This window comes from Pristiophorus japonicus, chromosome 22, assembly GCF_044704955.1.
Source record: "Pristiophorus japonicus isolate sPriJap1 chromosome 22, sPriJap1.hap1, whole genome shotgun sequence".
NCBI classification, from domain to species: Eukaryota; Metazoa; Chordata; class Chondrichthyes; family Pristiophoridae; genus Pristiophorus; species Pristiophorus japonicus.
In genome coordinates, this window is record NC_091998.1 from 30143113 (window position 1) to 30167133 (window position 24021).

At 48.7% G+C, this 24021-nt stretch overlaps 1 protein-coding gene across 1 annotated transcript; it reads left to right on the plus strand.

The window, feature by feature from the left end:
* The first annotated feature begins 1812 nt into the window (after positions 1-1812).
* Positions 1813-21244, plus strand: LOC139234588 (carbohydrate sulfotransferase 3-like). The gene is made up of 4 exons (XM_070865275.1): positions 1813-1898; positions 4833-4993; positions 7174-7339; positions 17109-21244. Exons 1-4 carry the CDS (start codon positions 1813-1815, stop codon positions 18337-18339), a joined length of 1644 nt encoding a protein of 547 aa, XP_070721376.1. The 3' UTR covers positions 18340-21244.
* Positions 21245-24021: the final 2777 nt, after the last annotated feature.

A 24021-nucleotide genomic window follows, 5' to 3' on the forward strand; every position in this document is an offset into this window, starting at 1 on the left:
CACAACCCTCTGAGAAGAAATTTCTCCTCATCTCAGTTTTAAGTGGGCGGCCCATTATTCTAAGATCATGCCCTCTAGTTCTAGTCTCCCTCATCAGTGGAAACATCCTCTCTGCATCCACCCTGTCAAGCCTCCTCATAATCTTATACGTTTCGATAAGATCACCTCTCATTCTTCTGAATTCCAGTGAGGGCGCGTAATTGGACCGAAGGAGGGAGGTCGGTGGAGGGTGAAAGCGGGAGAGGATGTAAGATTCGGGTAGGATGGTGCAAGGTTGTGGAGACGTTTGAAAAGGAGGATGAGGATTCTCAAATTCATTTCCTACACTTATAGATTCTGTCCTTCCAAATTTTGAGTACAATTTTTCAGAGCAAGTTATGCGACAGAACAGAAAGAACCTCTATCAGTCAACAGTCGTAAGTGCCTGGGGACGTTATGCTACGTAAAATGGGCTATATAAATTAAAGTTGTTTGATGTTGCAGTGGGAACAATTTGAGATGATAGCTTAAAAAGTATTGCACAAAAGCCGCAGGGGCACAACATTACAGTGTATAATTAAGTGCATTTATTGATCTAGCACATTGTCATATAGCCACCACTCATTTCATAAACCGTTGGTTCAAAGTCCCACTCTCAGAATAATTTAAGTAAGAGTCTCCTGAGTCTTGCTCGACACCTGGACAGAATCCAATCGCCACTTTCTGAAAGCTTTCTTGAGGTGTGATAATCAGACACTGTAGAGAGAGAGGCAACTGTGGAGAGAGAGTGCTTGTCATTAAGGCTTCCTGCATGATGTTCCGTCTGAGGGAGCAAGGTGGGTGAGGGAGAGTGTGACACAAGCAGACATTAGAGAGAGAGGCAACTGTGGAGAGAGAGTGCTTGTAATTAAGGCTCCCTGTATGACGTTCAGTCTGAGGGAGTAGGGTGGTTGGGGGAGAGTGTGTAACAGCAAGGTGGAGAAGAGACAAAGAGATTGCAATACGGTAAGTGGTTCGGGGGTCAAAAGACTGCCATAAATCTCTTGGTGAATTCTAACAGTTAACCCGAGTTGACATTGATCCAGCTTGTTTTTGACAATCCCTGCATTGTAATCTTACATTTGAACGTGCGAGAGAGTGCTTGCAAATGTCTATCTTTAACGGTGATTGGCTAGGGGTTTCCAACCCCCCCCAGGACTCTCCAGGAATTGACAATTAATCGCCTGGATACCGCTGCCAGCAAACCCGGGAGAAATATCACAGGGGCATTGAACAAAAAAATGTTTTCATTTACTTTGAGCACTTCTGCTCATTAGTGCTAAAAACAAAATAGTGGAGATGGGAAAGAAGACGGTTTGATGGTCAAGAATCATCCAGTTGGGTAAAGAAAAGTCTTTGCGCTTTCCAATTGGCTGTGGCAATGATCGCTGGGGGCCGCTGAGGCTGGACGGGGTTGAGCGACCAATGGAAGGTGTGTGGGGGGGGTGGGGTGGTTGTAGGAGGAGATCATGGAATGAAACCTCCTGGACTATGTTCAAACAGAGCTGCCGACCTTACTGACTGGGGGAAGGGATGGGGCAGGTTTTGCGCGTCTGCTGCTATGAGCCAATTGTTAAAACTGCTTCTCTGAAATTGTCTTTGCAGCACAATTTGGTGTTACTGGGGACAGGCAGAAGCCGACGCGACAGATGCCTTCACTGGTAGACTGGCATTGCCCTGGTACTGAAGCAGGCATTGCGGAATTGCAAACGGACCACTGAGACCATCACTCCAGTACGTAGGGACTCCCCGTGCAGCGGCTGCACCAGGATTGCAGACTCCCAGCCAGTAGCGATGAGAATGAGGAGCAAATATGCAATCATTCTGTTTTTTGTTGCTGCTCTTGTGATCATTGAGAAAGAAAACAATATAATTTCAAGGTAAGGCTTTGTCCCCTCTTTGTATTTCACATCTCCCAGAATTGTCCGGGTTAGAGGATGAGGAGTGGGAGGAGGCTCGAGCGGGCCGTAAACGCCCCTTGGGCCTAATGGCCTGGTTGTGTGCTGTAGACTCCATGGGGCTGAACTGTGCCCTTTCTATAAGAGCCGTAACTACCTCGAAGAGGGGGACATGGGTCGGTGAGTACTCACCGCCTAACCGACACAAATTGCCCTCCTTTTTTTGCCGGGTTGCCTTCCCATCGAGCACGTGCTGACCCCATAACTGACCATCGGCGACCCCCGTACTGACCGTCGGCGACCCCCACACCAACCGACAACGACCCATCACCGACCGGCGGCGACCCCCCTCACACCAACCAGCACAGACCCCCCACTGACCGACGCCAACCCCCCCACCGACCGACGCCGACCCCCCTCACACCAACCGGCACAGACCCCCCACTGACCGGCGCCAATCCCCACTGACCAGCACCGACCCGTCACCGACCGGCGGTGACCCCCCCACTGACCAGTGCCGATCCCCACTGCTGATCCCCCTCCCACCAACCGGCACCGACCCCCCACTGACCACTGCCGACCCCCACTGACTGGCCCCGCCCCCCACTGACCGGCGCCGATCCCCCACTGATCGGCGCCAACCCCCCACTGACTGGCCCCGCCCCCCACTGACTGGCCCCGCCCCCCACTGACTGGCCCCGCCCCCCACTGACCGGCGCCGATCCCCCACTGATCGGCGCCAACCCCCCACTGACTGGCCCCGCCCCCCACTGACTGGCCCCGCCCCCCACTGACCGGCGCCGATCCCCCACTGATCGGCGCCAACCCCCCCACTGACTGGCCCCGCCCCCCACTGACCACTGCCGACCCCCCACTGACTGGCCCCGCCCCCCACTGACCGGCGCCGATCCCCCACTGACCGGCACCGACCCCCCACTGACTGGCCCCGCCCCCCACTGACCGGCGCCGATCCCCCACTGATCGGCGCCAACCCCCCACTGACTGGCCCCGCCCCCCACTGACTGGCCCCGCCCCCCACTGACTGGCCCCGCCCCCCACTGACCGGCGCCGATCCCCCACTGACCGGCGCCGATCCCCCACTGACCGGCACCGACCCCCCACTGACCGGCGCCGATCCCCCACTGACCGGCACCGACCCCCCACTGACCGGCACCGACCCCCCACTGACTGGCCCCGCCCCCCACTGACCGGCGCCGATCCCCCACTGATCGGCGCCAACCCCCCACTGACTGGCCCCGCCCCCCACTGACCGGCACCGACCCTCCACTGACTGGCCCCGCCCCCCACTGACTGGCCCCGCCCCCCACTGACTGGCCCCGCCCCCCACTGACCGGCGCCGATCCCCCACTGATCGGCGCCAACCCCCCACTGACTGGCCCCGCCCCCCACTGACTGGCCCCGCCCCCCACTGACTGGCCCCGCCCCCCACTGACTGGCCCCGCCCCCCACTGACCGGCGCCGATCCCCCACTGACCGGCGCCGATCCCCCACTGACCGGCACCGACCCCCCACTGACCGGCGCCGATCCCCCACTGACCGGCACCGACCCCCCACTGACCGGCACCGACCCCCCACTGACTGGCCCCGCCCCCCACTGACCGGCGCCGATCCCCCACTGATCGGCGCCAACCCCCCACTGACTGGCCCCGCCCCCCACTGACCGGCACCGACCCTCCACTGACTGGCCCCGCCCCCCACTGACTGGCCCCGCCCCCCACTGACTGGCCCCGCCCCCCACTGACCGGCGCCGATCCCCCACTGATCGGCGCCAACCCCCCACTGACTGGCCCCGCCCCCCACTGACTGGCCCCGCCCCCCACTGACTGGCCCCGCCCCTCACTGACCGGCGCCGATCCCCCACTGATCGGCGGCGACCCCTTTCCGCCCCACGGGAAATTGCCCCGCGGGAGAGGATCGTCCACCGCTCGGTGCCCCCGACAGCTTTTCCCCGGCGGGAAACTGCCAGTGGCTGGAGGGCGGGTCCGCCCTTAAAGGGGAGGGTACTTTCCTGCAGCCACCATCTTATTTTAATTGTCGGCCGATTCCGAGGTCGGCACGACACGGGCGCTCACAGGTTCGTCCAGACCTCCCTCTTGGATACCGGGATGCTGGCCCCGTCGAAACTCTCCCTGGTGACCCAGTGGGCCAAACTAAACTTCTTGCTGAGTTCGCAGAAGCCCTCCCCTTTAAATAAAGGGGAGGGACATTGCACTGACGGTATCAGTGTGGCGCTGGTGACACCGACCAACGTACGCCCCGAACACTGCACGGTAGAGTAAAAAATTGAAAGAGACGAATTTTGCTCCACTCTCCGCACCATGGATTGGGATGGAGAAAGATCTTTACGATCGGTGAGTGCGCCCCCTTTCGGTTGGAGAACAATTTTGGTCCCGATGTAACTCTACGTAAATATTGTCTGTTTGGTTGTCCACTGTTCCTGTACAATCCTGGTCAAGTGTCGACCCCAATGAAAAAACTGGATTTGGGAACGACCTGGTGAATGGTTCAATGTCGTAAACAAAACCTTTTTACCTCTGGGACTTGAGTTCAACTCCAGCCCAGAGAGCAGAGAGGACATTGTGGCCTTGCTGTACAGGTCCTGTGTGGAATGGGTTGGGACAGTCCAGTTGCTGGATATCTCTGATGTGACATTGGTTAGAACTAATCTTTTATATTAGCTGAAGGGGGTGTGACACAGGACGGGATGGGGTACAGGAGGGGATGTCCCAGGATGGGATGGGGTTCAGGAAGGGGTGGGGTACATGAGGGGGTGTGGCACAGGAGGGGGTGTCCCAGGAGGGGGTGTCACAGGAGGAGGTATGCCCCAGGACAGAACTGGCATCTCTGTGAGCTGATCTCCGCTTTCTCTTTCATCCCGTGCTGCCCTTAACAAAGACCCTTCGCAGGCCGCGGAGCCAAGTATCCCGTTACTAATGGTGAGAGGATTGACTCGATGCTGCTACACGGAGACCCAACAGCGGTGTGCGTGACTCAGGAAACTCTTGACCTTCTGTCCATTGAAGCAACAAAGGTTTTAGTCACTGATATTTCCAAGTGTAGCGAATGCTGCTGACTGCAGGCTTCAAATAGAAAAGGGCTTCTGTCAGGGCACGGGAGGCTATTGTGGGAAATGGGACTGTAACCTTGATGCAGCAGGGAGCTCTCCTCTGAGCTTGGGCCTGAGGCACCTGGTTGGGGCAGAGAAGAGGGAGCTCCACGTGACTTGGGAGTGCGTGATGCTGGCAGCAGTCCTGTACACTGCCCTCCTAAATGGCCTAACAAGGCCCAAAGTTGCTGAAAAGGTCCACCTTCTCAGGGCAACTAGGGCCAGCATTGCCCTCATCTGGAGAACACATTCTTAAAAAGGCAATGGGAGCTTCAAATGTATTGCATTTCTCAGGAAAAACTTCCATCGGCTTCATCTGCACAAAATTCACAAACAAAATAATGAAAAATAAACTGGGACCCCATAACACTTACTTTCCTTCTTGCTTTTGGTGCATTCGGTGTAGAAGGTCAGTTTTCTATATGCTATATGGTCAAGAGAGTTCATCTGGCTTAGTGTCAATGGCAAACAAGTCTTTTAGGCACCAGCAGATTCATTGGAGTTTGGAGGGGGCTTCTTTGAGAGATTAAGTAGACTAAGCCCATATTCTCTAGGGTTTAGAAGAATAAGAGGTGATCTCATTGAAATGTACACAATTCTTACAGGGCTTGACAGGGTAGATGCGGGGAGGATGTTTCCTCTGGCTGGGAAGTCTAGAACCAGGGGTCACAGTCTCAGAATACGGGGCCGGACATTTAGAACTGAGATGAGGAGAAATTTCTTCATTCAGAGGGTGGTGAATCTTTGGAATTCTCTACCCAAGAGAGCTGTAGAGGCTCAATCGTTGAGTATATTCAAGATAGAAATAAATAGACCTGGATATTGAGAGACCTTCAGAGGTTAGTGAGTCTAGTGACAATGGAAAACTAGCAAGGGATCTCGCTGATCTCAGTAACTCTCGAGAAAGTTTTTAGGTTGTCACAGCGAGCATCTCCGATGCTGTGGAGGATCGTGGCATCAGACGGGAAGAGGAGGCAGGAACAAGGCAGGATGTAACCTTTAACGAGATTGCAGAACATTGTAAAGTTCTAAAGGAACCCCAAGAAGCAGCTTTCGTTGGTTGTTGCTGGTGCACACCAACCTGAAATCCTACCCCTTCCTTGTCAACGGTGAGCATGCTGAGGGAAATGATTCTGGATTGAGCTGTCTTGGATCTCATGTGCATGCAGAGTGGCCAGCCTAGAAAGCTAGCTTGAAACAGCTCCTAAATCTGGCCACTTAAAAATCAGCCCAGAATGTAGATTTTATGAGACATGGAGACACAGGGGTCGACATTCGGTATCGCCCCGTTTGGGGATGGTAAACGAGGCAAGGCGAGACGTCCTGTGTCCGGCGCGAAAGAACCCATCCCGACCGCGAAATTGGGGGTACCGCCCCCAAGAGGAAGTGGAGCACCATGTCGGGTGTGACACTTCCTCTCAAGGGAGGGACCAGGGCAGTAAGCGCTCAAATTTGCCAGCACTACGCGGCCTGTCTGCATAGCGCTGGCGCGAGCACAGGGCCCTCCCCTTCCATTAAAGGGGAGGGCACGCTGCAAGCTCTGCAGTGGGGCGAGGGGCCTTCACTGCAGCCACCAGGGTAGTGGGGTGCCGTGGCTGCACCACCGCGGCACAGCAGCGGAGTGCCGGGCTGCACCATCGTGGCACGGACTTTTCTCCCCGCGAGCGGAGTGCGGCCCGATTCGCGACCCGCGAGGGTGGCTCTGACATCGGCCACGGCGGCCTCACGGGGCGCTGGCCAATTTACGCTGCAGAGCGCAAACAGGCTGCTACGCGCGGCGACGATGTCACCATCGTCATACGCAGCGGCCCGGGGCGTTACCGGCGGGAGCGGGGCACTGTCGGTTTTGCGTCCCCACTAATTTCCGTGCAATTTTGCGGGAGGTGGTAGCCCGCGTGAGAAATCACTTGCACCCCATTGGGAGGTGCAAACATTGCAAATTTCTCCCCCAAAAGGTTAGACTGAAAATGCAGTGGGGCTTGGGGCTTGCTGCAACTTAAGCTGCAGACACACTGAACGGGGCCATAAGATCAGGTCAGGCCACAAGATCAGGTCGTCTTGCTTGTTGCCTGTGGCTTTTTGGCAAATTATGGACTATGATATCTTGCATTTGCTTTGATCATCCAACAGATGGAAGATCGTGGTCGGTGCCCAATGAAATATGCACGGTTGGAGGGGGCTTTCTGCTGTTAGTGCTGATTTTCCAAGCAAACATTCTAATGCTTTTAGTGCGAAAAACAGAACCTAAAATCACATTCTGCAGCAGTGTTGAAGCAGAAATGGCTCAGAGTGCGATGTAAAGTGTGGAAGAAATGGGATTCAGTTCCTAAGAGGTTCTTGGGGCATGTTCTCGCCCCCCCCCCCCTTCTCCTCCTTTTCCCGGCTCCTTCCCTCCGCTGTCTCTCCTCCCCTTCCCCCAAGAAAACTTTGCTTTTGGAGACTTTATTTGCTGGACATTTGGGGACCACACCGTAATTCTGGCCTTCAAGCCAAAAATAATTTCTCCTAAAAGGGTGACAAATGTTTTAAATATGAAAATAAACGTTGTATGGGGTTCGATACGCTTGTAAAGGGTTCCACTCCTTTCATTGGGAATCATAAGCCCAGATGCACTGCGTTGGTGTAGAAGATTAAAGGGTGATCTAATTGGGGTGTTGGAATATGACTAAAGGAGTTGATAGGGTGGATAGATAGAATCTATTTTCTCTGGTAGAGGGAATCCAGAACTAGGGAGTATAACCTTAAAATTAGAGCCAGGCCTTTCATGGTGATGTCAGGAAGCACTTCTTCACACAAAGGATGGTGGGAATCTGGAACTCTCTTCCCCCAAAAAGCTGTTGAGGCTGGGGACCAATCAAAAATGTCCAAACTGAGATTGATAGCGTTTTGTTAGGCAAGGGTAATAAAGGTTATGGAACCAAGGAAGGTAAATGGAGTTAAGATACAGATCAGCCATGATCTAATTGAATGGCGGAACAGGATCGAGAGGTTGAATGGCCTCCTCCTGTTGCTATGTTAATTTGAAAACTGAAACCTTAAACCATACCTACCCACACTGATTCCATCTGACAGTGAATTCTAGACAAAAGGTTTCCCTTTGGCATGGTAAGTCATAGACAGGGTGATTACCTGAACTAAGGTATCGCAAATAGACAATTTGTGTTTCAAGTAGTTTCAGCGGGATAAGTGTGAGCCAAAATCATCGAAAGCAAAGATCTGGTGCAAGTCATGCCCAAACATCAATCTGTCTTTTCTTCCTTTAGATGATGTCAACTTCACACATTTTGAAGGGCGAAATTCGGTATCGGCCCGTTTGGGGGTGGGGGGGTAACCGAGGCAAGGCGGGACTCCCTGCACCCGGTCCAGAAGTCCCGCCCCGGTTGCGAATTTAGGGTTACCGTCCTCGGGAGGAAGTGGAGTGCGATGTCGGGTGGTAAGCACGTGAATTTTCTAGCGCTACGCTTTCTCTTAAAGGGGAAGGCACGCTGTGAATTGTGCAATGGGGGCGAGGGGCCTCCACTTCTCGAGGAGCGGGGTGCCAAGCTGTGAGAATGTGTAAAAGGGTTGCGAAAGTGGTAGATGGCTAGAGAAGGTGGCAAAAGGATGGAGATAGGGAATCATGGGAAAGTAGCTAAAGAAATGGTCAAGATGCAGACAACTGCAGAATCAACAGAAAAAAAAAGGGGTTACCAAGAGTTGAAGTTGAGGTTAGACACGGGTCATGAGAAAGCCTAAGGCAGCACAAAGAAAGAAAGCAATTCTAGATAGGAAGTAATAGCTTCTACTGATAAGGAGGAAGAGAAACTAATTGGGTTCTTTACTGATAAGGGAAGACAGTGTAGCAAGGCTATAACTAACCTACCTGACACCAGCCCTAATTGGGAGACTTTCTTACCTGCCATTGGACGTACTCGGGGGGGGAGGCAGAAAGGGATTGGATAGACCAAGTGCGAATCAAATGTGTTCTGTTTTGAAAATGTATATCTACTTTGCTTTTCGCGCTGAAAAGGGGCTTGTCCAGGTTAAGGTAAACAGGCTCTGATTGAGAGTGTCCCTTTGTCTTGACAAGTCCCGGCCGGAGAATCTTCAATAAAGGTCTTTTACAGAAAAGGCAAGAGGTGTTCGCGTCAGTGTATTCGCTGAAACAGATTGAGGGAAAAAGAATCCGTATTAACATTTGGTGTCAGAAGTGGGATCTCAACGGACGGCTGCCGAAAGCTTGCGAATTAAGAGCCGAACTAGCCTTGGACGAGGCGGGAGGAAAGTGGCCACTGGAGTGAGTACCCTTTAAAATACCACTTCAGTTTCCTTCAGTTCCAAAAGTCTGAGGAAAGTTTGGCCACTCGCTGGTTCTCAGGTAGCGTCTGAACGAGATCCAGGTCAATCTGCCGAATACCTTTTAACTTAGGAAATAAGTGTCCAAGTCAGGTACGACGTCGACTTTGTATATCACTTAGTCCGTCTAGGCGCTGATTGGACTTCAATCGCGCGGCGACGCGGACCGCGCGGCGACGCAGAGGGATAGGGAAAGACAATGGCGCGGTGACGCAAACCGCGCGATGACACGGTGGGATAGGGAAATAGATAATCGCGCGGCGACACAGAGGGATAGGGAAATAGACTATCGCGCGGCGACGCGAATAGGAAAACCACGGGGCGCGCGGAAGAAAAGGGAAATTGTGTAAAACTAAATCGCGGGGTGACGCGAGGAATTGTGTAAGGATAAAAGGAATTGTGTAAGGATAAAATTGGGCAATCATGGATCCAAAAATAGAGCCGGCCAAAGAAAAAATTTAATTAATAAGCTTTGTTGAATGAAGAGAGACTTTTGTGAATGTCTGTTTTTGAATGAGAGTACTTGTGTGATTTTTTGACTGCGGAATTAATTTTTATGTTTTCATGTTTCCGAAAGCCTGGTTGGAAGAGGAATGCAACTGTCTGTTTATTTTAGCTCCACCCACTTTTCTAAACAGAGTGAAAGTTTTTTTTAACCCTTTGTAGTGTTGTCCTGTATGTGGGATGTTTTAAGACATTTTACGTTAGAAACGCATGTGTGGATTTATTCGGATGATAAGTTACGGAGCTAGGAAATGCACAAAGGATAGGTTTGTTGAGTAAAAGATAAAAAATACATGGCCCCGGTGGTTGAAAAAAAAGAATTTATTTGACACGCTGATTTACTTGTCGAAAGAAAACATGCAATGATTGATTACATTGGATTGAAAGATGTAAATTTAGTCTCGGAATGAGATAAAGAATGCCTTTTAAAAAAGCTTTTAGCTCAAAAAAAAAGTTTTAAATAAAGATTGAAATTACAAGTTTGAATTGGGATTTTGAGATATTCAGAGAAGGCACAGCAAAATACTGAGGTGGATTCAAAAAAAAAATTATTAAATTAAATCTGATCTCTTAAAGAAAAAAGGAGATATAAAACTAAAAGGTTTGGAAACAATCTAGAAATACCTTCAGGGATCAGGTCAAACTCCTGGGCGAGTTATCTGCGAAGATGTAAAAGGGACTTTTGAAAAATGTTAAAAACAGCAAGCTTTAGCAGTTTAGAAGAGACATTTTAACGACTTTGAAACTGGAGCATTTTGAGGCAACGAAAAGCAGCCCTCAAAGCCTAATTGCTGACTCCATTTCTAGTTATGGAGAAAAGAAAAAGATAAAGACGCCATTTTGAAAGTAAACAAATGATTTGAAATTAACAAATTTATGGAGTCACGAGCCCTCCATGTAAAATACAAAACCTAATTTGAAGAAAGGAGATCTGAAAAAAAAGATGTAACGTACTAAAATAAGTGCTGAAAAAAATGTGTTTGTGATGGAAAAAGATATAACTTACTAAATACTAGTTGATGTTTGCTGTGAAAAAGATATTGGTTTAATTAGGAAAAGGAAAAAAAAATTGGAAGAGGTAAAAGACACTCTACAGGATTTGAGGGCTGCTTTTCGTTATCTCAAAATGCTCCAGTTTCAAAGTCGTTAAAATATCTCTTCTAAACTGCTAAAGCTTGCTGTTTTTAACATTTTTCAAAAGTCCCTTTTACACCTTCGCAGATAGCTCGCCACTCGCCCAGGAGTTTGACCTGATCCCTGAAGGTATTTCTAGATTGTTTCCAAACCTTTTAGTTTTATATCTCCTTTTTTCTTTAAGAGATCAGATTTAATTTAATAATTTTTTTTTTTTGAATCCACCTTGATTTTAAATTATGAGAAAGTTTCACTCCAGTTTGAAAGATTTCCAAAATGGACGTTGTTTATCAAGAAAAGTCCCGAACAGTCTAAACAAGCAGGAGGGTTTTGAAAATAACGAGGAGAAAAGATCTAAGCTATGCGAACTCAGCAAAGAAAAAAAACTGGGAATTAGAGAATCTTACTGAATTTTAAAATTCTTATAGAAAATGGAACTGGCACGGATGTTTAGATTTTGTGCCGAGAGAGAAATAAAACACAAGATTTGCCCAGTGAACGGGACCGCAAAATAAAACGAAATGTTAGAATGTACACAGCGTGTGTGAAATTTGGATTTCAGTAAAGAAAATAGCTATTAAAAATGTGTGGTCTCGTTTTAAATCAATCAAAAAAAATCTTTGCCAATTAGAAGTTAAGAAAACATTGGAGTTTACTCTAAAATGCTGTCTTCCCTGATGAGAAGACTTTTATTATGATGGCTTTACTAATGATTTCTGCTTTTTTAACGGATTCCTAATTTCTAAGTAAGTTTTGAAGGCACAAAGACTTAAAAAATAAGAATTTTTCGGATGATTACGTGAAGTCACGTAATGACATCAGGCTTTCTTACAAACCTGTAAAGGAGTTAACCCTTTCCATTGACTGCTGTTTTATATTGGACATTATTAATTTGGATTTCTTAATAGAATAAAAAAGACTCACCTAACAGAGGAAATGGTGCGATAGTCAGAATAAAAATAAAAACAGAATTAGCCTATGTAATAATACTCGCCTGATACAAATAAAAGAAAGATACTCAAACAAAACAAATTCAAGAGTTAAAAGCTAAGATAAATAAGCTGGAAGAGATTTTTAAAAAAACGGGGCCAGACAGATAGTGCAGTGCGCAGCCATAGCACCATCACCTATGGCAATAGAGCCAATGTACCCCACGGTGGGTAAGTGTAGTCTACAAACCCAACCTAACTTTACCTCCGATTTCACAGAGTGACCTCGACATGCATGGATAAAAGATGAGTAGACCAGAACCTAACACCTGGTGACAACCAGGCTATCTGTTTAAAATTTGCAGATAAAACACTCACCGAGATGGGACCGCAGCGGCTACTTCGACTCTGGAGACTCAGGATACTGGGGACCTTGAGGCCCACGCAGGCACAGGATAATACAGATGGACTATGAGAGATATAGCACACGCAGGAAAGACACAACTACATGAACTAGCTTTGTTTAATTTGACTGCCGAAATATGCATCCCAGCAGCCAAGGACTGGAGCAAGGACAGAACTTATTTTAACGCATGGCTATGTATAGTGTATTAAGTAAGGTTGTAATGCAGCAGGCTGCCGATGCCATGGGCACCAGTAGATTCCAAGGACAGGAGCAAGTTCATAGGACCAAAAGGGGAAGGGCGCAGAAATCCAACTGGATGGAATTTCAGTTCTAGAAGCTCATGCCTGGGCAGACGAAGCTGCAAACAAGCCGCCAAATCCACCCCGCAAGAACAGAAGGCTGGGAAGAAAACGGAGCTAGTAATAAAATAATCTAAAGAAAGGATATAATTTGGGGTGCGTCAGCGACTACTTATCCTAAACCTAATGGATATAATTTTTCCTAGCTTCTGTGGGAATGAAACTATAAGTCTATACCAGAACCTGGCACAACGGATCCTCGAAGGCCCGGAACCCACTACCCTGAGATTTAATGTCAGAAATGGAACAGGGCAAGGTCGGGAAAAAAAGGGGAATACTGGAAACGCTAGGCACGGGTTATGCAGCAGGGGTTATGACAATGAATTCCATAGGCCTGTAGGCAATATACGACCAGGTTAACAACTTAATGGCGTAGTCTTGAGTGGTTTAGTGGGGAGGGACTTGGATAACCAAGCCCTACATGCGCGGTGGGGAGATGGCGCGGAAGGGGAACTGTTACAAGTGGCCCATACATTGCCGAAATGCCAAGACAATAAAATTGATCCACGGAATGGGGAAAGATATAAGTAAACGATTACAGGCTGAGATAGTTTGCTCCGGGTATGGGGCCTGGATATTAAGTGAGGTACAACATAATTTGGAGCAACTCCAGAATGGAGACATACCAGATTGGATTCCGAACAGCATACTTAACAATTGGACTCTAGATAAAAAAATGAATAACACATGCGAGGTACGAAGGAATAGTCACGCATGGGTGCCGAAATTCAGATGTATTACTGGGCGGGTGAATATGATCGGATTTGTGTTGTCCATACCACAGTATGATATAACAAAGGGAGACCTCTTATATCAGATCGATAATATTGGTGAAGTGAGAAACCAAACTCGGTTACGTTACCATCAGCCTGCCAGACGGGTGATTAAAATTAACAATAGTACCAAAGGCATTGATATAACTGACTGCTATAAAATTAACCAAGTGGTTTTATGTCGAGGTACGCCATGAATGACGAATGATGAGTGCAGATTCCACCAAACAAACGGATGCATGCTGAGTATCACTCCTCTCGAACACGATCTTGAGACCATCGCTGCCCCGCAAGGGAACGGAGAGTGATGCGCGAGCACGGGGGCAGCCAACTTAACCATTAAGACCAGGGGAGGAGTCACCCCCTGTGTCCTCATTACTCCTAACTTCTGCTTCAGACCCAAGGGAGAAATAGACATAGACGGATATTATATACATCCCGAGACAACGGAAATCATCGACGGAACAATCACGGATACCCTCCGAGAGGGGTATGAAGAGGCAGTATGGGAACCGCAAGGCAAACAGATGCCGGAACTAAATGAGGAACAATTACGTTTGGTGCAAGGAATCCAGAATCAAAGACGACAGTATGTCCGGCTGATGGAAGAAATAGACAACTTACAGAGAGACACTAACGCAATGCTGGCTGATCAGCCCTGGTACTCAAAGCTGTGGGACATTGGACTTAATATTCAAATTCACCCATGGATAAGAATAATATCACATGTACTTGTAGTAATACAGGGTCTGGTTCTGATGGTCATGATGGGATTAACATGTGCACGAATTAAACAGGCCAAACGATAAGTCAGGGCACGCACTATGATTAAGGCCATGAGGGATGAAAATTTAAGCAGTCCTACAGGAAGGACTTACTTTATATAGCTCTGTGGGAAGGTTTCAGGAGGTCCCGAAGCTTGGGAGATGGCCACCCAGGTGAACGTATCTGGAACTTGCCTACAGGGAGATAGTTATTGGGAAATATGGCCAGCTTGGCGTATAGCCAAGGGCCAAAAGGGGGGAAATGTAAGAGAAAAATTTGGCATTAGGGATACCAGTGGGACAAGGGTTAAAGTGCTGGTTCCTGCACTGGCCCATAAGGAGGTAAAAGGCCTCTCTTCGGCCTTGTACCAAGGCTCCAAAAGTTATCAATTCAATAATATTCCAACAGGATACGATGTGAGAACCTAAACAGACATTGATAAGACCTTGCGAAGAGGCTCGAGGCGGACTCACAGACAACAAGGAGGATCAGGAAAGAGAGTGCGCACGGCTAAACACAATACTCCTGGAATAAGCACCAGGGTTATCATGGAATGATAAAAGGGGGGGAATGAGAATGTGTAAAAGGGTTGCGAAAGTGGTAGATGGCTAGAGAAGGTGGCAAAAGGATGGAGATAGGGAATTATGGGAAAGTAGCTAAAGAAATGGTCAAGATGCAGACAACTGCAGAATCAACAGAAAAAAAAGTGGTTACCAAGAGTTGAAGTTGAGGTTAGACACGGGTCATGAGAAAGCCCAAGGCAGCACAAAGAAAGAAAGCAATTCTAGATAGGAAGGGAAAAGTAATAGCTTCGACTGATAAGGAGGAAGAGAAACTAATTGGGTTCTTTACTGATAAGGGAAGACAGTGTAGCAAAGCTATAACTAACCTACCTGACACCATCCCTAATTGGGAGACTTTCTTGCCTGCCATTGGACGTACTCGGGGGGGGGGGGGGGGGGGGGAGGCAGAAAGGGATTGGATAGACCAAGTGCGAATCAAATGTGTTCTGTTTTGAAAATATATATCTACTGTGCTTTTCGCACTGAAAAGGGGCTTGTCCAGGGGAAGGTAAACAGACTCTGATTGAGAGTGTCCCTTTGTCTTGACAAGTCTCGGCCAGAGAATCTTCAATAAAGGTCTTTTACAGAAAAGGCAAGAGGTGTTCGCGTGTCAGTGTATTCGCTGAAACAGATTGAGGGAAAAAGAATCCGTATTAACAGCTGCACCATCATGGCACGGACCCCGCGAAATAGACAACGAAAGGCCGGACTGGTAAGTCGGCTGGGAGAAAAAAATGGTGGCACGCATCTCCCCTTTTTTCCCCCTGCCCCACGAGCAGAGTGCGGCCCGGCTCGCGAACCGCGAAGTTGCCGCTGACGTCACCCGCGGCGGTCTTGTGGGGTGCTGCCCAATTTCTGCTGCGGGATGAAAACGGGTCGCTGTGCATGGCGATGACATCACCATCACCGGCCTTGACACTCTCAGCGGGAGCAGGGTGCTGCCGGTTTGCACCTCTGCTAACTCCCGCACAATTCTGTGGGAGGCAGTAGCGTGCCCCCACCTCGGGGAGAAATCGTTTGCACGCTGTTAGCGCCCCCTGTGGGCACTAGTGGGAGGCGCAAACTATGTGAATTTCTCCCCATTTGTATTTTATAAACCTTAAGACATGCAAGGCTCGGGGTCACTACAATAACTGTAGACAAATGTTTAACATAACCCCAATCCATCAGTTGATTCCATTATTAATATTGTTCCATCAATAGATTCTATTTGCAATTCCACCTATAATCCCAATCTGTCGATAGATTTTATGTCTAATAGTTTCCTCATAATTCTTGGAATGTAGGTGTCGCTGGCAAGGCTGGCATTCTTTACCCATCCCAAGTTGCCCTTGAAAAAGTGGTGGTGGGCCGCCTTCTGGGACCACTGCAGTCCGTGTGGTGAAGGTGCTCCTACAGTGCTGTTCGATAAGGAGTTCCTGGATTTTGACCCAATGATGATGAATGGTGATACATGACTCAGTCTTTATGGTGTGTGACTTGCAGGGAGAACTTGGAGCTACTGGTGTTCCCATGCACCTGTTGCCCTTGTTCTTCTAGCTGGCAGAAGTCTCGGATTTGGGAAATGCTGCCGAAGCAGTCTTGGCGAGACACTGCAATGCATCCTGTAGATAGTCCACACTGCGGCCCCAGTGGAGGGAGTAGATGTTAAAGCGGTGGATGAGATGCTGATCAAGCGGGCTTCTTTGTCCTTGATGGTATTGAGTTCTTGGACATTGTTGCAGTGGAGAGCATTCAATCACACCCCTGATTTGTGCTTTGCCAGTGTTGGAGAGGCTTTGGGGAGGGAGATGGGGAGCCACTTACCACAGAATACTTAGCCTCTGACCTGCCCTAGCCACAGAATTGATAGGGCTGCTTCAGTTCAGTTTCTGATCAGTTGGGATCCCAGGATGTTGATGGTAAGGGGCTGTTGCATTTGGGTATGGACTGTTTCATTATCTGCCTTCTCAAACTGCCTTGGTGGGATTTCAAACTCCTGTTATCTGGATTACTGGTCTAGTAACATAACCACTGCACAACTGTACCCTCATAGATCCAGCAATAGATTCTGTTTATTTTTTTGTCCTGTGAACTGTCAATGTTAATGGGGTATATAACTACAAGTTGTTGTTGTTATTTGTAATACCGATTTAATTCTGTTCATGGTCACGATTCATTTATAGATTCTGTTTATAATATCGACCCTTCGACAGATTCTAATCATTCTCCTGAGCCCATCAGTTGATTGTGTTTATAATATTGACCAATTGATATCTTTCCATTAATGCGCTATTTTTTTTTTCCTCCCGATTCAGGGTGTCTGACAAGTTTGCACTGAAGTTCCCACAGGTGGAGATTGTGGGGTTAAACAACACAGTTTCGGCCAGGGCCTTGTCTGAGAATGACTCCCTTGTCGTTGGCACGAGCTCGGCCCTCTGGCAGCTGCTGAAAGCGCAGAGGAACTGCACATCACCGCAGGCTGCGGCGAGCCGGGAAGACACGCGGGATCTGACGGGCAGGAAGCACTTGCTGCTGATGGCGACGACGAGGACAGGCTCGTCCTTTGTGGGCGAGTTCTTCAACCAGAACAGCGACGTCTTCTACCTGTTCGAGCCGCTGTGGCACGTGGAGAGGACTGTCACCTTCGAGCCCGGCGGCGCCAACGCGGTGGCCTCCTCCATCGTTTACCGCGACGTGGTGCAGCAGCTGATGCTGTGCGACCTGTACGCGCTGGAAAACTTCCTGTTCCCCATGCCCGACCGGCACATCACCGCCTTCCTGTTCCGCCGAGGCTCCAGCAAGTCGCTGTGCGAGGGGGCGGTGTGCACCCCGCCCAAGCCGGGCTCGACCGAGAGGTTCCACTGCCGGGTGCGCCGGTGCGGTCTGCTCAACATGACGCTGGCCGCGCAGGCCTGCCGCCAGAAGCAGCACATGGCCATGAAGACGGTGCGCCTCCGGCAGCTGGAGTTCCTGCGGCCGCTGGTGGAAGATCTCCGGATCAACCTCCGGGTCATCCAGCTGGTGCGCGACCCCAGGGCAGTGCTGGCCTCCCGGATGGTGGCCTTCCCCAGCAAGTACGAGGCCTGGAAGAAGTGGGCCGAGAAGGGAGCGGTGCCGGATGACGACGAGGTCAGCAAACTCCGGGGGAACTGTGAAAACCTCCGGGCCTCGGCGCAGCTCGGCCTCAGCCAGCCCCCTTGGCTCAAGGACCGCTTCATGCTGATGCGCTACGAGGACATAGCGTTGGAGCCCATGAAGAAGGCGCACGAGATGTACCACTTCGCCGGCATTCCCATCACCCCGGAGGTCAAAAAGTGGATCTACATAAACACCCAGACCTCAAAGGGCAGCGACAATGTCTACTCCACCCACAAGAATTCGTCGGAGCAGTTCGAGAAGTGGCGGCTGGCTCTGCCCTTCAAGATCGCCGAGGTTGTCCAGAAGGTGTGCGAGCCGGCGATGAAGCTGTTTGGCTACAAACTGGTCAAGGATGCGGGAACTCTCGCAAACAGGTCTGCCAGCCTGCTCGAAACTCGAAACTTTTGATCCGCCCAACTCGGGGGTGACGGATGAAGTTGCAATCGTCGTGAAGTAGCTGCAAGCAAACGCCTTACCTTTTTATATAGCCTTAGAGACGAAACTTGAAGCTCTGTTGTTGCAAATTCTCGTTTGCCCTTCTGCAAAGCTGCAGGACAAACTCGAACATCTCTTGGATGGATGTGCAATGGCTTTAGACGGCACTGCGAAGGACAAAAACAGTTGCCGAAAGTACAGCTGGTAACATGAACACAGATATATTAAACACACACAATATGGGAGATTTATTTATTAAGGGAAAGATTATTTTTATGACTTGATTTTATAAAGATTTTGTGTGGTGTCGGGGCTAGATTGGGAGACGGTTACAGAGGAACTTAATCTTATTTGTAATGAATTTAGGTTTTAGGCTGAAATATCAAATTATAGGAGAGAGCGTGAATTCAGTTTTAAGTTATAGAAATGTTTTTAATAGAATTTCGTGGAGTTTTATTCTCCTAATTGTAGAGTTGTCTTTAGGACTTGAAGATTATATTTTTGACAGTAGATATTGGCATTTGGGACGCAATTTAATGGGGTTGCAGTCTATGCTTGAGGTTTTAGAGATACATTGTAGATACGTGGTGCCAAATTGTTTTGTTTAGTGAGAAAATGGGATTCGATTTCCTTCTAAACGTTTCTAGGTGAGAATTTTCTATTTGTGTCTGAGCAGGCTAACTCTGGAATAAGTTACTGAGATATTTATTTACGTCCAGGTGATATTGTAATATATGCAGAAGAGCAGAGGTTCGTCCAAGAATGAATTGGTGATAACCAATATATGAGGCCCCTGCTCATTCTCAAAGTGTACAGCAGGTTCAAAGTAGGATAGGACAGGTAACTGCACGCCAAGAACCAATAGCAAGCGTGTGGGGGGCCTCGCCTGCTGGTTACACGTACCAGGAATTGTGCGCCACCCACATACTTCCGTCCAGTATATTGCAATGTTGCCGGAGCAACTGATCTCCCTCTTGGCGAGGGACTGCACAGCCCCCTCTCTGGCTGAGCAACCAGACAGTCCACTCGTGTGTGGGGAACTGATCCTGGAAATTTCTATTGGCGATACTAACATACGGAGGGGCAAATTTAACCCAACCCGCCCAATGGGATCAGGTGCGGTGCTGCTTTGAAACACTGCTCGGTTTCTCTCTCCGAGTATTGAGCGGGGTGTAGAACCGGCGTTCCACCCGATCCTGCGTCTGCAGCGTAACGTCAACAATTCCCCCGTGAAGCCTGGGCGGGCCAGGGGTGTTTGACATTTGCACGGAGGAGTGGGAAAAACTCTGACCAACATATCCCTCTGACGCTGCTCCGTCCATTGTCTTCATGGAGATGCCAATCCTTCTCTGCTCCAATCTGGGCTGCGCAAGTGTGATACTTAACGTGAGCTGGTGGTGATACAGTAGTACGCGGTGGGTGAAGGTTAGTCTCCATACAGAGTGGTGATGTGGCATGATGGTGAGTGGCGGCGATTGGGGTCGGAATCCGGCAGGTTACACAGGCCAAGACCTGACTCAGATTGGTGCCCTGGTTTAGTGAGCAGAAATAAATCAGTCACGAATACACTGACCGGGGTCATTTGCTCGATCTTTTGTTGGAGGGTTCAGTTTGGTGTCCAAAGGCCCTGGATTTTGAGAACTAGCCACATCTCTGTATTCTACTTGAGAGTGCGAGGATTGCAACAGCATATGTCCGCCACAGCGGAATAACGTGATCTTCGTGACGGCTCCCGCTGAAGTGGGTGAGCGGGCAGAGCTGCAGCCAATCAGAGCGTCCACTCCGACAAATTTTAAGAAGATAAGAAATAGGAGCAGGAGTACGCCATGCGGCCTCTCGAGGCTTACTGCGCCGTTCAATAAGATCATGGTTGATCATCGACCTCAACTCCACTTTCCCGCCCGATTTCCACATTCCCTTGATTCCCCATGACTTCAAAAATCTATCTATTAAGAGCAGCATCAAAGACTGGGAACTGATTGGCTGATCCCTCGGGAGAAGAGCTGGGAGCTCGACGGGCAAGAAAAAGCCACAAGTTGAGAGCTCAGTATTCACACTCTTGGACCAATCGAGTGAGCAGCTTAGTGAGGAGTACGGAAGGGAGCATTTTAGTTGCACAAGGCTTCGTCTATTTAAAAGTTGTGTGTTTTTTAAAAAAACTATTTAAGCGTTCACACGTTCCATTGTCTTCACGCTCCGACTCGTGTCACAGCACTTTACTCCGAGTGCCTCAAAGCTGGGTTTTATTTGTGTGCTTTTGTGTGACATTGGAGAGTTTCTCGCTTGCTCGCTCTCTCGGTGAACTTCGACCCCGCCGATCCAACAGTTGCCGATGAGCCGTGGGCCAGGCCGGAGCTTCACACTGAGGCACCGAGGAAAGTTCAGATGCTCAGTCGTGCTCACTGGACTTTGTTTCCCACGCTGTCCTGACGCTGCTCAGAGGGTAATCTGATCCGCTGTGCCAGTGCCACCTCGGGCGTGATGACAGGAGGAAACTGGCCAAGCTTGCTGAATTTCTTGGCTCGTTTTTTTTGGTTGTCAAATGGGTCGGAACCATCCTAGTAATCACAGCAACGCAATACTGAACATTCCAGGTCGATTCGAAGCACGCAGGAACCTTCACGTTCGACAGTTCAAAGCTCAGAGCCATGCTTTGCTTTGAGAGAACACACTTTTTACCTCATGTTTGCCTGGGCTCTGATTACACAGAGTATTGAGGAGTTGCTCTGCAGCTGGCTTGCGGAGTATTGGTTAGTGAGAATACAAACTGTGGATATAGGAGTGTGAGGTTCGCGTTAGCCTCCGATACTGTGTTTCATTGTACTGTACCTGCAGTTGGGAACACCTCTGTACGATGGCTGATATGTCATTAAACGATTGGTACTACAAAGCTCTTCGTTCACCCTTGTTGCTAGCCTGAGATCCCGCCTGATGCTCTCACCCCTGAGATTCCTCATAGGCCAGAGGATTCCTCAGTTGCTTGTTGTCAATTAATCTGGACTGAACTCTCCTGTTTTCAAACCCGAGGCTGGTGGGAACACCGTTATTTCCTATGAGATAAATCAGGATCATTGGTTTGGCTCCAGTTCAGTCCAATACAAGCCCTAAAACCGAGCCTTCAAACCAGAATCATGGCCAATAGAATTCGTGGCCATCCATTTTACATAAGAACATAAAAAAATGGGAGCTAAACTAGGCCATTCGCTTCTTTGAGCCTGTTCCGGCATTCAGTAAGATCTTGGCTGAACTTCTACATCACCTCCACTTTCCAGCCCGATCCCCATATCCCTGGATTCCCATAGAGTCCAAAAGTCTAATGATCTCAGCCTTGAATATATTCAACGACTGAGCATTCACAGCCCTGGGGGGTAGAGAATTCCAAAAATTCACAATCGTTTAAGTGAAGAAATTCCTCCTCCTCAAACTCCTGGAACTCCCTCCATAACTTCACAGCGGGAGAACCTTCACTACACAGAACGCAGCGGTTAGAGAAGGCGCGGCTCACCACCACTTTGAGCCAGTTAGAGATGGGCAATAAATGCCGGCCTTGCCAGCGACGCCCACATCCCGGTGAATGAATAAAGAAAACGAACACAGCCCAACTCCCCATAATAAAACGACACGTCCTCTGACTTAGTGTGAGCACTCAGTGTAAAGTGCACCTTTAACAAGATTCCCGGCCAGTGCCACCTGTTATACTTCAACTGTCAAAATTCAAAGCATCAAAAGTATAAAAAAATGATGGGAAGAAATCCAGTAATTTCCTGCCAGTTTCCCTAAATGTTATAACCCGGGGTACACGGGATACACGGAGAGGCCTTAAAGGGACATGTCACTGCAGCGGCTCAAGAAGGTGGCTCACCTCCACCTTCTCAAGGGCAATTAGGGATGGGCAATAAATGCCAGCCTTGCCAGCGACGCCCACATCCCGGACGGATACAGGAGGTGATTGAAGTACAAGTGGACATCAGTTTTGTAAACAGCACTCAGCTGTTATGGAAGAAGGTATGGAATGAGCAAAGGCCATTTGGCCCATTAAACTCACCCTTTCCCAACACACAGCTCACACTTCCCCCAATTTATCAAGACAACAACGATTGCGTTTATATAGTAGTTTTAACATAGGAAAACATCCCAAGGTGCTTCATAGAGGCGTGATCATATTAAGAACATAAGAAATAGGAGCAGGAGTCGGCCATTTGGCTCCTCGAGCCTGCTCTGCCATTCAATAAGATCATGGCTGATCTGATCATGGACTCCCTGCCCGCTCTCCATAACCCTTTATTCCCTTATCGTTCAAAAATCTGTCTATCTCTGTCTTAGCACCAGAAGGAGGTCATTAGGTTCGTGAGCAATCACAGCGAACGGTTCAGTGAAATTCCTCCTTAACCCCGAATGTAATTCAAGGTTAACTTGATAATTGAAGCTTACCATTCCAACTACAGCATTCATTGCACTGCTGATATTCCAAACAGGATTGGGAAGCCTAGTATTCCATAATATATTTCATACTATAATAAAGCATTCCATTTTCTAAAAACCCTATTTGAAAAAAACCTTTATGCATCGTGGATATAATTACACGGCAGAAGGAGGTCACTTGGCCATTGAACTTGTGCTAGTCCTCGTGTTCCATTCTAATTCCCTTTCCCTGGCCTTTCCCCATATCCTTTTATCTTTTTCAACTTCTTATCCAAGTCCTTGTTAAACGGTGTTATATCCTCTGTCTCAATGATGAAACCTGTCCGTCGACAGCTTTGAAGGCGAGACTTTGCATTGGTGTCCAAATCGCCCAGAAATGGGCGGTATTTTCGGTGTTGGCGATTATATTTTTTTTGTGATCGCCGGAATATCGGCCATTTTAAAACCCGCTAATTTCCGCTTTTTAATTGCGGCGTTAGCCATAGCGATGTGAAACGGCCGTTAGCGATTTATTCAGTTGTGCAAGGCCAGCGTCCATAGCAACAGCCTTTTCCTGCGTTTCAGGAGGTTAGGGGTCATCTGCACATGCACAGAAGGGAGTGAAAGGAGAGAGAGAGAGATAGAGGAGAAAGCTGGTGGAGAGATTATTGGAGTTTTTGCATTGCTATTGGTAAATTTGTTCAGTTTTTGGAAAAATGTTGAGGTTATGGGATTTATTCCACTTATTAGTCAGAGGGAAAGCAATTCAAATCTTCACCCTTGCTCAAGGCTTGCTACTTTTGTGCTTGCATCCTCCAGTTCTGTTAAATCTCTTGCTACACCCCCATCACCATGCCCCGAAACACCTTACAGAACTGGATCATGGCCCTTGTCGATCGTAGCTCCAATGCAAATGAATTCAATACAGCGAGATTCTGCTCATCAGCGTGAGGTTTCAGTCTTGGAGTCATCACTTGCTCTTCAATGTGGCGATGTCCTTTTTAAATGCAAGTGCTCAGAATCCTACAATGTTCCCGAGTCAAGATTGCCTCTCACGCATCCCAGTAAAAGACAAATGATTATCAGGTTAATTCTTTAATGTACAGCACAGTGCATCAATGGGCATTAGCGGAAATTACATTCAGAACAGATACTGAGTTCCATTTCTGATGATTCAAGAGTTAAGAGTGTTTGGAATCGTCTATCAAGGAAGCTTGTGGCGACAGAAACAACGGGGTATTTCAAAATGTAACT

Bases quoted from the DNA above. Each gene is read 5' to 3' on its own strand.
- LOC139234588 (XM_070865275.1), top strand. From the start codon at position 1,813: ATGAGAATGAGGAGCAAATATGCAATCATTCTGTTTTTTGTTGCTGCT. The intron at 4,994-7,173 runs GTAGCGAATGCT...ATCATCCAACAG, and splicing joins AGTCACTGATATTTCCAAGT to ATGGAAGATCGTGGTCGGTG. The intron at 7,340-17,108 runs GTAAAGTGTGGA...CTCCCGATTCAG, and splicing joins GAAATGGCTCAGAGTGCGAT to GGTGTCTGACAAGTTTGCAC.